The 15679-nt window shown below is 45.7% G+C and overlaps 2 protein-coding genes across 2 annotated transcripts; both read left to right on the forward strand.

The window, feature by feature from the left end:
* The first annotated feature begins 1747 nt into the window (after positions 1-1747).
* Positions 1748-5088, forward strand: LOC127006824 (uncharacterized). Its single transcript, XM_050877177.1, has 6 exons — positions 1748-1763; positions 2408-2435; positions 2685-2789; positions 3210-3469; positions 3871-3951; positions 4752-5088. The coding sequence occupies exons 1-6, from the start codon at positions 1748-1750 to the stop codon at positions 4865-4867; spliced, it is 606 nt and encodes a 201-aa protein (XP_050733134.1). The 3' UTR covers positions 4868-5088.
* Positions 5089-5358: 270 nt separating this feature from the next.
* On the forward strand, positions 5359-13359 carry LOC127006852 (polyamine deacetylase HDAC10-like). The gene is made up of 5 exons (XM_050877206.1): positions 5359-5528; positions 6014-6157; positions 7926-8120; positions 11722-11841; positions 12563-13359. Exons 1-3 carry the CDS (start codon positions 5406-5408, stop codon positions 8049-8051), a joined length of 393 nt encoding a protein of 130 aa, XP_050733163.1. The 5' UTR covers positions 5359-5405; the 3' UTR covers positions 8052-8120; positions 11722-11841; positions 12563-13359.
* The last annotated feature ends 2320 nt before the right edge of the window (positions 13360-15679 follow it).

Here is a 15679-nt window from a genome sequence, read left to right on the forward strand (position 1 = left end):
ATGGCAAGTCTGGAGAAGCAGGTGAGGCAGAGGTTGAGGCTGGGCAGCTCTGGTCTTTGTTAGTAGGTCAGGAAAAGGCAGAGGCCAAGGGAGTGAGAAGCTCTTTTTCTTTTTTTCCTTTGTCCAGTTAATGAAGCAGCTCAAGGGGAAAAAAGCCCACTATGCATTGCTCCTGTAAAAGTAGATAGAAGTGAGTGGTCTGGAGAGAGTCAGTTACAGGTGGAGAGGTGTCTTGATATTCCCCTCATGAAAGAGTTCAAGTCATGGGCAGGAGGAAACACAGACAAAGGAAGCTTGTTTGTTCCAGAGTGTACCAGCAAAAGGGATAAAGGAATGCAGACGGTGGTTTACTCCTGCATAAGGGATTTGTATAGCATAGGAATGAGACAGAGTAGAAAGTTGTGTGCAGCTTAGTGTGAATTTTTTCCCCTTCATTACTAGGCGGCATTAGATGTCCAGGCTTGAGGGACAGGAAAAGCAAGATCCCTACAATGCAGTACAGTTTATGTGGCATACCATTTTGAAATTGCTACATTTGACACATTTTGTCAGTAAGATACAATCTGATTGACCGATTAGGACCCCAACACACACACACACACACACACACACACACACACACACACACACACACACACACACCTATGCACAAACCTCAACATATGATCGGAGGAGGCTAGACTGAACCTGGTGTGCCGTTTGAACCCTAAGCACGACTATTTTCTCTTCTAGTTTGGTCCTGAGTTAGTTATAGTGTTGTGTCTGCTGGTTATGACTCGGCAGTGGGGGATGAAAAGGCAAGTCCTGCTCTCTCAGTCTCTCTCTCTCTTGGCCTAAAGCCTTTCTAAAGTCTGTTCTCTTAAGTCAGACCCAAGCTGACAACATAAACCTAAGTGTGTTTGCAAGCTGAGTGTTGACTGGCTGCTGCTGTGGCTTCCAAGTTTTCTTTAACCTGTTTGTGTTTATCTCACGCAGCACTTTCTGCTAATATGCACTGTGCTTATGACCACGCTTAGGTTTATGTTGTCAGCTTGGGTCAGAATTAAGTGAACAGACTATAGTTGTGATATATAGGAATTGAGCTACACTTGTGGGCTCTTGTGTATGTGTTAGGTGGAGGTTGTATGTGTGTGTGTGTGTGTGTATTTACCTCGTGATATACAGGATGCTTTACGCTGGTCCTGTCTCCAAATTTCAGTTTATCAAGTATAGCTTTAATTCATGAATATTTTTTGCTTGAGCTCAATTTTATCTATTTTCAAGGTCATTCTAAGTCACAATGTATCTGTGTGTGTGTGTGTGTGTGTGTTTGTGTCTGCCTCTGCTTGCTTGTCTGGTTTTTGTATGCATTTACTTAGTCATAGTATAGAGGATTTTAACTAAGCTTGTGTTGACCTGCCTCCATATCTGCTTTCATACAACTGTACTTACTTTCATAAATTCATGGATGTTCTCAGCTCTGTCTCCTCATCCAGACACTTGCCAGTGTGAATCACTCCAGCAGGGAAGTCAAGCCCCATAATAATGATGATGATACTACTACTACTATTACTATTAATACTAATACTAGTAATAATAATAAAAGATGGTATATATATATATTTTATTTTACTCAACTGTATCACAAACTTCCCATTATGAACCACTCTTAACAGGGAAGCCAAACACAATAGTAATAATAATAATAATAATAATAATACAGCATATTTATTATACTTTATTTTACCATCTGGCATTTCAGGGTGAGATGGAGGTGTGGCCAGGCCGCACACCTCACCTCCCAGCTGATGGCCCTGGCGCGGGGCAAGGTGGTGCTGGTGCTGGAGGTGTGGCCAGGCCTGTACACACACCTCACCTCCCAGCTGATGGCCCTGGCACAGGGCAAGGTGGTGCTGGTGCTGGAGGTGTGGCCAGGCCTGTACACACACCTCACCTCCCAGCTGATGGCCCTGGTGTGGGGCAAGGTGGTGCTGGTGCTGGAGGTGTGGCCAGGCCTGTACACACACCTCACCTCCCAGCTGATGGCCCTGGTGCAGGGCAAGGTGGTGCTGGTGCTGGAGGTGTGGCCAGGCCTCTAACCACACCTCACCTCCCAGCTGATGGCCCTGGCGTGGGGCAAGGTGGTGCTGGTGCTGGAGGTGTGGCCAGGCCTGTACGCACACCTCACCTCCCAGCTGATGGCCCTGGCGTGGGGCAAGGTGGTGCTGGTGCTGGAGGTGTGGCCAGGCCTGTACACACACCTCACCTCCCAGCTGATGGCCCTGGCACGGGGCAAGGTGGTGCTGGTGCTGGAGGTGTGGCCAGGCCTGTACACACACCTCACCTCCCAGCTGATGGCCCTGGCGTGGGGCAAGGTGGTGCTGGTGCTGGAGGTGACCAGTCTGACCTCACCCAAACATTGTGGCAGGAACTGAGCACCACACATCCACACACTGGTATGCATTCTACCTCCCTATAGAATTCAATTGGGAAAAAAAATTGATACATCACTGAAAACTTGAAAAAAATATTGCACAGAAATCTAAAAAATAGCTTAGACAATTATTATTACATAGCAGGATGATAGTAATATTGATAATAATAATAGTAATAATAATAATAATAATAATAATAATAATAATAATAATAATAATAATAATAATAATAATTAGAATGGTAATAAGCAATCCCTGTTGTGTGTGCAGGGTGGGTGGTGCCTGCTGTCCTGGCCAAGAGTGCCGCCCACACCCTCAGTGCCTTGCTGGGCCACCACTGCCCCCCTGCTGGACCCCCCTGCAGCCATCACCAAGGTGCCTGATAGCTGTCTGTCTGTCTATATCTTTCTGTATCAATCTGTCCATCTCTGTGCCTGTCTATCTATCTCTGCTTATATCTGTCTTTATCTATCTATCTATCTCAGTCTGTCTATATCCATTTATCTATCTCTCTGTCTGCCTTATCTCTGATGCAGGATTTATTGAACTGTTTTGTTTTAATATTGTTTTTGTCCCTCTTTTTTATTATTATTATTCTCCTTACTTTACTGTCGCTGTCTATTTTAATTTCCCTATCCATGTCTGCTCATTAAGAGGAAGCTGTTTGGGCCTGTAGCATTGTCTTATTTTTCCTTGATGGCCTTTCTTGGATCTCAGAAACAATGTCTTTTTCCTATAGTTAACCTGCTCTTTTTCTCAACATTGACCTTCCTCTCCCTTCCCTGTCCTCCCCAGCCTTCAGGAGACACTGCTGAGCCTGGTGTACGTCCAGCGGGCACACTGGCGCTGCTTCCAGTACCAGGGGTCCTTATGCCAGCAGGAGGTGCGGGGCGAGGCTGACCCCAGCACCTTCACCCCGAGCCTCTCCTTCCAAGGCCTGGTGGGTGTCTGGCCCTTACGCCTCCAGACCAGAGACACCATGCAGCTCCTGACACCACAGACACAGCAGCTCAGGGAGAGGATTGGTGAGAAACTGCTGCAGCTGAGGAGGGAAGGTATGTAGGAAGGAAGGGGAGGAGGAGAAAGAGGGAGAGGGAGAGGGAAGGAAGAGAAGAAAGGGAAAAATGGAAAGGAGGGAGGGAAGGAAAGGAAAGGGAAGGCAAAGAGGAAGAGGGAGAGAGAGGGGGGTTGAGAGGGAAAGAAAAGGAAGCAGGGAGGAAGGGAGAGGGAGGCAAAGAAAGGGAAAGGAAGGAGGGGAAAGGAGAGTTAAGGGAAGGGAGGGAGTGAAGGAGATGTGAGAGGTTGGGAACATTAGGAAATGCCTTTGTACTGCAGTGGACCAATAATAATGGCTGAGGAGGAGGAGGAGAAGGAAGAGGGAGGGATGTACACCTTTCATAGGAAGCTCAGTCACAGCAAACAGGAGTCACTGAGGAGCTCTGTGCCTTGTCTTCAGAGGCCGTGGTGCTGAGTGAGTCTCCGAGGCTGTGTCTGGTGTGTGACGAGCAGGTGGAGCAACACGCAGCCTTACGGAAGGGTAAGTGCACTACACACTAAGGTGTTTTTTCATTCACAGACAAAACATAATGAAGATAGTCTAAGTACTCTGATGTACCCGAGGCAGCTCTTGGTACCTGCCAGAGTTTTTACCTCAAGAAGACCAAGTTTCCCTCACATATATATCTACTTGGACCGAATTTCTTGTCCACACCAAACCCACTGAGGCAGCACATGGCATCTTTTTACCAGAGCTTTTACCTCAAAAAGACTCAGAGTTTCCCTCACACATACCATTTATAGAGGACTTCGTGGTGCAGTGGTTAGCACACTCGGCTCACAACCGAGAGAGCCCGGGTTCGATTCCTGGGCGGAGTGGAAAAATTTGGGCGACTTTTCCGATACCCGACGCCCCTGTCCAGCCAGCAGTGAATGGGTACCAGGTATTAATCGGGGGTTGTGTCCCGTCTCCTGGGATCTGTTCCCTTCTATAATTCCTTCCCTTCTGTCTCTCTCCGGCATATGACCACAGATGTTGTGCCGACTAAACCAAACTTTCCAACTTTCTACATACCATTTATTTATTTTCACCCAATTCCTTGTTACATATGTCACCCATTCAGGCAGCTTTAATACTCTTTACCAGAGCTAGAAGACAAAGCTTTCCTCACTTATCTAACCAACACTTAACCACCATAACTTTGACCACACATAACCCCTTGAGGCAGCTTTCTACCCTCGTACTAGAGCAACCTTTTTTACCAGACAAGTTTCCCTCACACCACAACACACAGAGGTACACACTAATTCACCCTCTTTCCCCCTCTCCCCCCCTTACAGGGAACATCCAGAGCGGCCACAGCGCATCCAGCGGGTGTGGGAGGTGCTGGGGCGTGCCGGGGTGCTGGGGTGAGGCCAGCGGCTGCAGGTGGGTGGTGGAGGCACTGTCTGTATGATGTGTGTGTTCATGTTTATGTCACTGCTCCGTCGTTCACTGTTCAGTTGTTTACTTCTCCTTGTTCGCCTTGCTTAGTATGAGTCTCCCTTCACACCTGCACTGGCTAACACCTGTATAGCCACCCATAGTAAAGCATAGAGGGTATGCAGCTCTCTCTATTCCTGGACCTGCTTTATAAACTTGATGCAGTGTCAGCCAGTAGGATCAGTTGGGTTGAGTTGAGGCAAAGAAGTTGTTCTCATCGTTGGAATTAGAACTGAGGAAGGAGAGAGAGAGAGAGAGAGAGAGAGAGAGAGAGAGAGAGAGAGAGAGAGAGAGAGAGATGATGCAAAACAGATTCTGGATAAAGGAAGGAGAGATGGGAGAGAGTAAATGAGAAATAGAGAGATTTATAGATGATGTCAAAGAGATATTGATAAAGAAAGAGTCTAATCCTAATCTAACCCTTTTCTCCCTCCCTCTCTCCATCCTTGCACAGCCTCCAGGTCCAGGGGGAGGAGGTGGAGCTCCCACACAGCCAGGAACACGTGGCCTTCATGTTCAGCCTCCAGGCCCAGCGGGAGGAGGAGCTGCAGACCCTTCAGGAGAACTACAAGTCTGTCTACCTCCACCCCGCCACCAACGTCTGTGCCCTGCTCTCGGCCGGCTCACTGCTGCAGGTACGAGGGGGAGAAAGGAGTACCATAAGTGCATGTAGGAGAGAGTAATGTTGTGTTCACGTTGGTAGAGAAAGAAGGAGGAGGAGGAGGAGGAGGAGGAGGTGTGTGAGACAGGAGATGAAAAGGAATGGCATTGAGTCACTCCTCTAGTCTCTGCTCATGGTTGGGTCTTTAGATTGGAGGAGGAGGAGGAGGAAGGAAAAGGAGGAGAGAAAATTATAGTAAAAGCCTGTAATAGAAAATAATGCTGTATTCAAATTGGAGGAAGAAGAGGATAAGGAGGAGGAGGAGAAGGAGAAGGAAAAAAATTATAGTAAAAGCCTGTAATCTTTTATTTTCATTCTGCATTCTATACTTTTTATACACACACTTATATGTACTCTTTTTCTAGTCATAATATACTACCCTCAAGAATGCATTTGGAATTGACAGTAATGAAAGAGGAGGAAAACAATGTAGGAATGATACAATCTCTTTCCTTGAAGGTCGTGGACGAGGTGTTTGCAGGCCGAGCCAGGGCCGGCGTGGGCATCATCCGTCCCCCGGCCACCACGCCGAGCCGGACCGCCCCCACGGCTTCTGCTTCTACAACAACGTGGCCGTCGCCGCCAACAGGCTGGGATGCCAAGGTGGGCGCTGCTTGGCCCTGGCACCACATTAACTCTGCCTTTTATTATCATCATTATCACTCCTTTGTCAAATATTTCCTTCACATCACCTATTTCTCTTCCTCTCCTTCCTTTATCCTGAATCTGTTTTGCATCACCTGTCTCTCTTATTCCTCCTTCTCTTCCATCTCTCCTTCCCTCTTTTATCTGTAATCTCTTTGGTCTTATCTATCTCTCTATTCTTCATTCCCTCTCTCCCATCTCCTTCCTTTATCTATCTGGAATCATCTATTTATAGTCCTTCTTTCCTTTATCCCATCTCCTTCTTTTATCAAAAATCTCTCATCTCCTTTTATCATTTTCCTCCTTCTCTCTCCCTTTCTTTATTGTCCTGTGTGTGTGTGTGTGTGTGTGTGTGTGTGTGTGTGTGTGTGTGTGTGTGTGTGTGTGTGTGTGTGTGTGTGTGTGTGTGTGTGTGTGTGTGTGTGTGTGTATTTACCTAGTTGTGAAATGCAGGAAAAGAGCTGTACTAGGCCCGTGCTGTCCAGTTTTTGCACACACAGTCTCCTCGTCAAGTCCGCTCCATGTTGTTATGCTTCTGTATGGAAAACTGTATTTCTTGATGTCTCTCCTACAGTCGCTCTTCTTCAATTTCTTACCATTGCCTCTTGTCACACTTCTGTCACGTACCACTAGGTCTTCCCTGTCCAATTCCTCTTGTATCCTGTACAATGCTATTAGGTCCCCTCTCTCTCTTCTGCTCTCCAGTGTTGTTAGTCCCAATTTCTCCAGTCTTTCTTCATAAGTGTGTTCTCTCAGAGTTTCCGGTAATTTACTCGCTGCTCTTTGTATTCTTTCCAACTTTATAATTTTTTTCTTCAATCTAGGTGACCACACTAATGCTGCATATTCCAGTCTTGGACGTATCATTGATGTTATTAGTTTCTTCACCATTTCTTCCTCTAAATATGTAAATGCTACTTCTATGTTTCTAAGAAGATTGTATGTTTCCCCAGTTATCCGATTTATATGCTTTCCAAAGGATAACCTGTTTGTTATTGTCACTCCCAGATCTTTTTCCTCTGTTTTTTTCATGATTCTTTCATTACTGAGAGAGTAGTTCCCCGATATTCGTCTACTGCTCTTACCAAACTCCATCACACTACACTTCTCTGTACTGAATGTCATTTCACATTTTCGTGACCATTTGTTTATTCTGTCGAGATCTTGGCTCAGGGCTACACAGTCTTCTTCATTAGCCACCCTCCTCATTAGTTTAGCATCATCAGCAAACATATTCATATAGCTTGTCACCCCTTCTGTCATGTCGCTTATATATATTGCAAACACTAGTTTCTTCCGTCCACCTTGATTTATTGTTATGTGTGTGTGTGAGTGTGTGCATGTGGGTGTGTGGTGTGATTGTGTGTGTGTATTTACCTAGTTGTATTTACCTAGTTGTAGTTTTACAGGACCTGGGCTTTACGCTCGTGTGGTCCCGTCTGTGTGTATTTACCTAGTTGTATATACCTAGTTGTGACGTACGGGAAAAGAGCTACGCTCACGCTGTCCCGTCTCCATATCCTCTCTTATCCAACTTTTCCTTAAAAATCATGAATGTTTCTTGCACAAACCACCTCCTCCTCCAGTCTATTCCATAGCTCAATGCTTCTGTTTGGGAAGCTAAGCTTTTTTCACATCTCGCCTACACGTGTGTGTGTGTGTGTGTGTGTGTGTGTGTGTGTGTGCATTCTACTGTACTCTCAACACCCATCTCTGTGGCCTGCAGGGTGCTGGTGGTGGTCTGGGATGTGCACCCCTGCAGCGGCATCCAGCATGTGTTTGTGGCCGAGCCGAGGGTGCTGTACGTGTCCCTCCACTGCCACGACCACGGCCTCTTCTTCCCATCCTCTGAGGACCCAAACTACGACGAGTGGGGACGGGACCTGGCCAAGGCTACAACATTAACATTACCCGCAACAAGGTGAGGGCCATATCTCTGCTGACGACACACACACACACACACACACACACACACACACACACACAAACATACACAAATAAATAAATAAAAAAAATCAGTCAATAAATACCTAAATCAATGAAACATCACATAAATCAAAAAAGTGTTCCGAGGACATTTTTTTTTCATTGCTCTTCTCTGCACCAATAAAAGTATAGCAGGAATTGACTTTTTGTCGCATGCGTGAAGACATAACTTACTAACTCCCAAATGCATGAGTCTCGCCAAAGTGGGTCATTCTGTCTCCTCTTTTCAGGGGAAAGGATGGTGGTGAGCAGGACCTTTTTGTGTGTGCCTGTGTCAACACTAGATTTTTTTAGCACACTAGGTCAGCTTTTAGTTTCCACCAGTGTCGGTATTCTCAACGCTTCCACCTCCCACCACGTCAACTATTCCCAAAGGCCGAAAAAGACTAGCCCGTCCGCTGCGATTGGCACGGATTTGGCCTTCACTGGTAGCCTGGTTTCCCATGTGGTACTGATGTGCTGGATATTCCCTCCCAAGGTGCAGGACTTTACAGTTTTCTTCATTGAATTGTAGCAGCCACCTTTTGTTCCAATCCTGTAGCTTGGTGAGGTCTTCTGGTAGGAATTCCTCAGTCAGGGGGTTAATTGAGTTTTCATGAGGATTTTTTCACGTTCATGGTACAGAAGAAGGGCCACACTACCACCAGGTACAGTACACTACCCCTAGTAATGCCCACAACGCCTATGGAAGCCCTGTTAAATATGTGTACTTGGGTGCCCAAAGGTTTGAGAATACAGGGCCAGTGTAGGTGTGTAGTAGATGCAGACACTTTGTTATTTTACCTTTGAAGTAGATGATGAAAATGTTCTTGTTTCTTTCCTCTTGTGCATGATCAGTGTATTTATTTTACCCCTGGTCACCCTCTACCAGTCTAGGGGTCACATTCTTAAACATTTCCGCACCCAAGGTCACCTGTTTGACAAGGCGTTCATGATAGTTGTAGGCATTTCCAGGAGTAGTTTTATGGCCCTGGTGGTGGTTTGACCCTTCCTCTGTACTGTGAACCTAAAAAAAACATGCATCAGAGCCCGACTGGTCTCCTTTTTGGCCTCTGGAAATAGTTGATGTGAAGGGCGGAGGCGTTTGACAGTTCCGACCTAGGTGTGTAGCAGAGGCAGAGACTTTTTCTACCTTTCACGTAGATAACTATGTTTTAGTTTCCTTTCTCTTGTGCATGTTTGATATTTTTTGCACCTGGTCACACTTTACCCTTCCAGATGTTGAGTAATGGTCACAAAATGGTTTGCTTGTAGAACCTTTCCAGTAGGGAGGGAGAGGTCAAAATTTTCTTGTTTTCCCTGTGTTAGAATGTTCAGTCTACTTAATTTTCATAAGTAAAATGGGTCTTTTTACATATGACTGGATTCCTTTGACTCTGTGTCCTCATATTTGGTTCCTATTTATTTGTTGAACATTTCACATATTAGCCCGTCTGCTGCAACTGGCATGGATTTGGCTTTCACAGTTAGCCTGGTAACATACACTCCCATGTCTTTCTCTGCCTCTGTGGTGGATAGTGGAGTGTTTCCCATGTGGTATTAGTGTGCTGGATATCCCTTCACTGGTAGCCTGGTAACATACACTCCCAGGACTTTCTCTGCCTCTGTGGTGGATAGTGGAGTGTTTCCCATGTGGTATTAGTGTGCTGGATATCCCTTCACTGGTAGCCTGGTAACATACACTCCCAGGACTTTCTCTGCCTCTGTGGTGGATAGTGGAGTGTTTCACATGGTATTAGTGTGCTGGATATCCCTTCACTGGTAGCCTGGTAACATACACTCCCAGGACTTTCTCTGCCTCTGTGGTGGATAGTGGAGTGTTTCCCATGTGGTATTAGTGTGCTGGATATCCCTTCACTGGTAGCCTGGTAACATACACTCCCAGGACTTTCTCTGCCTCTGTGGTGGATAGTGGAGTGTTTCCCATGTGGTATTAGTGTGCTGGATATCCCTTCACTGGTAGCCTGGTAACATACACTCCCAGGACTTTCTCTGCCTCTGTGGTGGATAGTGGAGTGTTTCCCATGTGGTATTGGTGTGCTGGATATCCCCTCCCAGGGTGCAGGACATTTTTCTTCATTGCATTGTAGCAGACATTTTCGTTCCACTCCTGTAGCTTGGTGAGGTCTGTCTTCTGGCTGGAAATCTGCAGCCAAGGGGTTAACAAGTGTGCTGCACCTTCATGGGACCAAGTTTCCCTTGACCCTTTTTTGGAATTACTTTTACACAGACATTGTTGCAGTTTGAGAATGCTGCTCACTGGTCGCTTGCTTCATGTCCTACTCTCTGACCCTCACCGGACCTGCCTTTGACCTGAGAGCTCTTCATGTCCAAATACTATGCCTAGATAGATAGAGAGACGGATAGATAGTGTGATAGGTAGGTACTCCCAGTTATCTCCTGACATTTGCTGTATTACCTTTCATGAATTGATAAGTTTATCTGTACTGTGTTCATTGACCTGGTAGTGAAGATGTCAGATGGAGTCTTTCAATGCTGCATCTTTTAAGGTTAATCAGATGATGACAACTATGAGCCAGGTGCCCAGAGTTTGTTTTTTCCCAAATAAATGAACAGCTATTTCGAGAGAGGTTGTTTCCCTCAAGAGACAGGAACCATTCAGGAAAAGGGAGAGAAGGAAGAGGGAGAGGAAAGAAATGCAATGCAGTTTGCTTACTGTGAGACAAACAGAATAAATGGACATAACAACAGCATCACCAAGGTTGTATTAAAGGGAGGTAAATAGATAGAGTCCATCCTTTCTCCCCCAAAAAATACATAGACACATTACATGGACCAGGAACAATTTTGGCACAATATTTTACTTATCCATAATTGCCTAAGTGGCCAAAAGAGAGATCAGTTTCAGAAGGAGAGGTGTCTTGATTGTTCTAAATACCTATTCAAACACATGCTAACCAACTTGAAATAGTGCTCCAGCCCTCACTTGGAAAGAAAGGAAGGAAGGAAGGAAAAGGAGGCCTGGAAAGATGGTAGGAAGGAGGAGGAGAAAGAGGAATAATTAAATGGAGAAAGAAGGGAAGAGTCCAAGGAAATTTAAGGAAAGAAGGAATGATAAAAAGGAAACTAGGCTGGCAGAGAGAGAGAGAGAGAGAGAGAGAGAGAGAGAGAGAGAGAGAGAGAGAGAGAGATGTAACAGCTAAACCCTTGATTCAGCTATTCCACCACCCCGTGTCTTTCCTCCCAGCTACAAATCAGAAAATTGACCCTCGAGTACTAAGTCCTGTGAGCATTTTTCTCCCCACACTGGTGCTGAAGTATTGCATTTTTATTCAGTCACAATTACCTGACACTTTCTTCTTTTCCTGTTATGATTCCCAGTGATCAATGTCTAGATCCACACAGCCCTGTCCAGCACATGAAGGTTCACCCTGCTATCCAAGCTCCCAATGCAAGAATCAGTTATGGTCCTCAGCTCTGGTATTTCATCGTCCAGTGTCCTTCCTCCCAGCCACAGTTCAGGAGGAAGAAGTCGTGTTTACTAAAGCCACAGTGTTTTTCTTGTGTTGTTTCAGAGTGGCATGGGTGACGCAGAGGCTCTCACTCAGGTGGTGCTGCCCGTGGCCTTCCAGTTCAACCCACAGCTGGTCCTGGTCACTGCCAGCCTTGATGTTGGTGCGGGGACCCACTTGGAGGTTGGTGGATGGTGTCACTATCTGTATGACTACCTGCTGCTGCCTCTTTCTCTTTTTCTGTCACTATCTGTTCAGTTCAGTTCAGTTCTCTCTCCATAATTATATTTTCAGTTCATGGTCGGGAGTTTTGGCTTCATAACAGCACTCCCTGGTGCACTCCTTCACTGTTTGGGTTTCTTGTTTTCCTCTCTTTATTCCTTTAGTGTTCTTTCTTATCCAAAATTTCTGTATTGTTCTTTTTGCTTTTTTTATTTATTTATTTTTATCTGCCTTAATAACTCATCTTCAGGGGCTGCCATGTGTATGCAATGAAGCATTTTGTAGTCTCCTTATATTGTATCCTGGTGTATTGTCATCTCAGACCATTGCATTCCATAGTGAAGAACTCCCTTCCTCTTCCTCACCCCCATTCCTCCCTTCATGCATCTCATACCTAAAGTAACACACCCTAACCATTGCATTCCATATTAAAGAACTCCCTTCCTCTTCCTCACCCCCATTCCTCCCTTCATGCATCTCATACCTAAAGTAACACAGCCTAACCATTGCATTCCATATTGAAGAACTCCTTCCTCTTCCTCACCCCAGTCCTCCCTTCATGGATCACATACCGAAACTACCACTGCATTCCATATTAAAGGACTCCCTTTCTCTTCCTCCTCCCTTATTCCTCCCTTCATGCATCTCATACCTAAAGTAACAGCCTCACACACACTCCCAGGTTGCCGCGTGAGTCCTGGTTGCTGTGGACATATGATGGCCCTTCTGTCTGGCCTGGCCGAGGACCGCATAGTTCTGGCACTGGAGGGCGGCTTCAACCTCACCACCATCAGCTACTGTATGACGCTGTGTGCCAAGGCCTTGCTGGGGGATCTGCTGCCCCCCCTTGAGCCCCAGCTGGTGCCCAACAAGAGTGCCGTGCAGACCATCAATGACGTCATCCGTACCCACAGCCGCTACTGGCCGGCGCTCTGCTTCAAGGTGAGTGTGGGGGTCTTTAATCCGACCACTGCAATTGGCACGGATTTGGCCTTCACTGGTAGCCTGGTAACATACAGTCCCAGGTCTTTCTCTGCCTCTGTGGTGATAGTGGAGTGTTTCCCATGTGGTATTGGTGTGCTGGATATCCCCTCCCAAGGTGCAGGACTTTACATTTTTCTTCAGTGAATTGTAGCAGACACTTTTTGTTCCATTGCTGTAGCTTGGTGAGGTCTTCTTGTAAGAAATCCACAGTCAAGGGGTTAAGGGGCAGGACTGGTGAAAGTTATCCCTCATGTCCTGCTGGTGTGTTCTGTGCCTGGTAGTGTTGTCAGTACATAATATAGAAAGCTGCCTCATTTCCAGAACTATATATTGGACATGTATTAGTTAGATCTCTCAAAACATTTCTTCAGTTCTCAGTGGCTATAGATATTGTTGTTGTCAGACAGTAAGAAGCAAAACACATTATCCTCTCTATGTTTTGCAGTCTTTTCTTGTAGTTTGAGTCCTTGTGGTGCCTGACCCTGGGCAAGGTTACTTTTTACTGCCCTCACACTTTTTTTTTTTTTTTCGCTGCCTTGCTGCGTTGTTGTTTGCCTTCTGGGTGGGGCCTGATGGTCCAGCCCCCCCTCCGGCAGGCGCGTGTTTACGCTCCTTGCCTCCCTGGAGCAGAGTCAGGGAGGTTGTCTACATCTAGCATCAGTATAATAGACTTGGTGATTAGTAGGAGATAATAGAAGGAATAGAAGGTTTATTTTGATTTATATTTTTTTTTTTTCATAATATCTTTTCTTCTTCTCCTCCTCCTCCTCCTTTCTCTTCCTTTCTTCCTTCATTACATTCTTCACCCTCCTCCTCCTCCTCCTCCTCCTCCAAATCTCTCCTTATGTTAGAATCGCTTCTTTCCCTCCTCTCCTCCTTCTCCCTCTCCTCCCTCTCTTCCATTCCCTTCTTTATCCACCTTCTCCCTCCTCTTTCTCTCCACCACTCTTCTCTCTCCTCCCTCACTCTATCTCCCTTGGTCCACTCTGTTTTCTCTCTCTCCTTCCCTCTTCTTCCTCCTCTTCTTCTAGATTTGAATAGTAATATGTTTTAATGTATTGCAGAAAGAAGAAGCAGAAGAAGAAGAAGAAGAGAAGGAGAGAAGAGGAGGAGTGTGTGTGTGTGTGTGTGTGTGTGTGTGTGTTATATGGACAGAATTTAAACTGATTTCTTTCAACATATATTTTATTATTATTATTGAAAGACAGACTTCCCTTCTTCACTTCCTCCTTCTTCTTCTCTTTCATCTTCTTCTTCTTCATCTTTTGTTGGGGTTCTGATAGGAAGAGAAATAATAAAAATAATGAGAAAGAATTAGCTCTATAGAGAGGGGGGGGGGGGACCCATATATGTGTCTGTGGGGGGTTGTCAACATACTGTGGGGGTCATCCTGTGGATCCTGAGAGAGAGAGAGAGAGAGAGAGAGAGAGAGAGAGAGAGAGAGAGAGAGAGAGAGAGAGAGAGAGAGAGAGAGAGAGAGAGAGAGAGAGAGAGAGAGAGAACAGCCTTCTGTCTCTTTCTCTTCCTTCTCCTTATTCTTTCTCTCTTTCTACTACTACTACATTTCCTCAGTAGTTAGTTAGTCAGTCAGTCAGTCAGTGTGCGTGTTTGTGTGTGTGTATCTCAATCTCAGAAGTGCCTCCATCTGTCCCTGCTCTGGCACTCTCGCTCTTCAATTCCTCTTCTTCTATCTCTTTAAATCTTCACTTATATACCCATGCAGTCTTCTCCTCCTCTTCCTTCTTCTTCTCACTTTCCCTGACAGTCCCTCCCTCAAACCTTCCCTCATACACTCTCTTCACAAACCCATTCTCATCACGTGTCCAAACTATATCGGCGCAGCACACTCCACTCCTTTCGCTGCCACACCCACACCATACTGCTCATACACGCTTCATTCTGTCTTGTCCTGACACACCTCTTGTATAACACCTTTCCACTGCACGTATTCCCCCTTGCTCTGCTGCGTGTCATGTACAGTACTTGGCTAAAGCTTTTCCCCTCTTGGCCTCCATGCTCACACTTCTTCCCTTCATAACTCTGCCCTTCGCTGCTCTCTTCCTGACCTCACCTCCCTGTGGATCTGGCCGCCCTAAACTCATCTGTATTCCTGCACTATTCACTTCTGCTTTCCCTCCCACGTTCCCATTCATTACACTTTATTTATCTCCTCATTCCCTCTCACTAGCACTCCATCTCTTGCTACAGTTGTCACTTTTCTCCCCTATTTATCTCTCATTTATCCTGGTGTGTGTGTGTGTGTGTGTGTGTGTGTGTGTGTGTGTGTTCCTCCTGTAATAATAAAATAATGTAGGAATGCTCAATAAAAATAAATTACAAATATATATTACTATTATTATTACCATTGTTATTATCAATAGACCCAAGAACAAGGAAAAGGGATTGAGAGAAGGGAAAGGAAGGAAGAGGAGGAGGGAGGGGGAGAAGAGAAGAAAGGAAGGATGGAGAAGGAAGAATATTGTGAGAGGAAGGAAGAGAAGAAGATAAAGAAAGGAAGGGAAGAAGATATGAGAAAGGAGGAGAGATGGAGGAGGAGGAGGTCATAATCTATCTTCCTCTGCACCGTGAACCTAAAAGAACACTCCTTATGACCCGACTGACTTCCTTTTTGGCATTTGGGAACAGCTAATGTGAAGGGCAAATGCTTCCGACCTTAGGAGGGAGGTGAAAGGGAGGAGAAGAACTGGAGAGGAGGAGATAAAATGGAGAAGTGGAGGAGAAAGGGGAAGACCAGCGGCAAGAAGACATGAAATAATGACCAGAAATATTAAGGAAAGAGGAAAACAAAAGTAAA

Source organism: Eriocheir sinensis, chromosome 33 (assembly GCF_024679095.1).
Source record: "Eriocheir sinensis breed Jianghai 21 chromosome 33, ASM2467909v1, whole genome shotgun sequence".
Lineage (NCBI taxonomy): Eukaryota > Metazoa > Arthropoda > Malacostraca > Decapoda > Varunidae > Eriocheir > Eriocheir sinensis.

What these genes read in the sequence shown, in the direction of transcription:
- LOC127006852 (XM_050877206.1), top strand. Translation starts at nt 5,406, where the DNA reads ATGTTCAGCCTCCAGGCCCAGCGGGAGGAGGAGCTGCAGACCCTTCAG. An exon ending in CGGCCGGCTCACTGCTGCAG is followed by an intron (nt 5,529 to 6,013) that starts GTACGAGGGGGA and finishes CTTTCCTTGAAG; the next exon opens with GTCGTGGACGAGGTGTTTGC. An exon ending in CAACAGGCTGGGATGCCAAG is followed by an intron (nt 6,158 to 7,925) that starts GTGGGCGCTGCT and finishes TGTGGCCTGCAG; the next exon opens with GGTGCTGGTGGTGGTCTGGG.
- LOC127006824 (XM_050877177.1), top strand. An exon ending in CACCACACATCCACACACTG is followed by an intron (nt 2,436 to 2,684) that starts GTATGCATTCTA and finishes TTGTGTGTGCAG; the next exon opens with GGTGGGTGGTGCCTGCTGTC. An exon ending in CCCCTGCAGCCATCACCAAG is followed by an intron (nt 2,790 to 3,209) that starts GTGCCTGATAGC and finishes TGTCCTCCCCAG; the next exon opens with CCTTCAGGAGACACTGCTGA.